The 542-nt window shown below is 69.0% G+C and overlaps 1 protein-coding gene across 1 annotated transcript in view; it reads left to right on the top strand.

Annotated features, from left to right (window-relative positions):
• GTF3C4 (general transcription factor IIIC subunit 4) overlaps positions 1 to 542 on the top strand; it is a 28,053-nt gene that overhangs the window by 6,857 nt on the left and 20,654 nt on the right. The window contains 1 exon segment of the mRNA XM_008069319.1: positions 11 to 164. Within this exon segment, the coding sequence (XP_008067510.1) occupies positions 11 to 164 (154 nt within the window).

Consider the following 542-nt stretch of genomic DNA (forward strand, 5'->3'; position numbering starts at 1 on the left):
ACCGCCTGAGAACCGGGACCCCACGTGGGACTCGCTCGAGGACCCCGCGCAGCTGCCCCGCCGAGTCCTGCCGCAGCCGCCCTTCCGGGTCCGGAACGGCTCGGAGCCACGCGGGCCCACCCCAGGGAGTGCCCGGTGCAGCGGGGAGGCGCGACGCCGGCCACGTGGGCGGGGGTGGGGGTTGGGGGGACGATAACTCCGCTCGGCGTTCCTAGCGACTTGGCGCTTGGCAGGGGATGCCCAATTGCACGGGACCCAGAGTTCACACTTGTGAAGCTCTGAATGCCGCAGAGAATCAATAGGCCATGCGCCACCACACCGACCGCGTTAGGTCCTAAGCACTTTAGTGACTCACGCGTAACTCTTTGGCCGGGAAATCCCTAAAGGGGGTCTAGGGGGGCGGGCCTCGAGGCTCCTGGGTCTCCACCCGGGTCGATGGGTCCCGCCCGCCCGAGAGGCGCGTTTTCTAGACAGGCAGTTCCGTGGACACCCGGCAGGGCTGCGTCGCCTGGCAACGGCGGGGTCCTTCCTGGCTCGGCGGC

The sequence above is a fragment of the Carlito syrichta genome, unplaced genomic scaffold (genome assembly GCF_000164805.1).
Source record: "Carlito syrichta isolate Samal-C Ts95f unplaced genomic scaffold, Tarsius_syrichta-2.0.1 Scaffold311915, whole genome shotgun sequence".
NCBI lineage: Eukaryota > Metazoa > Chordata > Mammalia > Primates > Tarsiidae > Carlito > Carlito syrichta.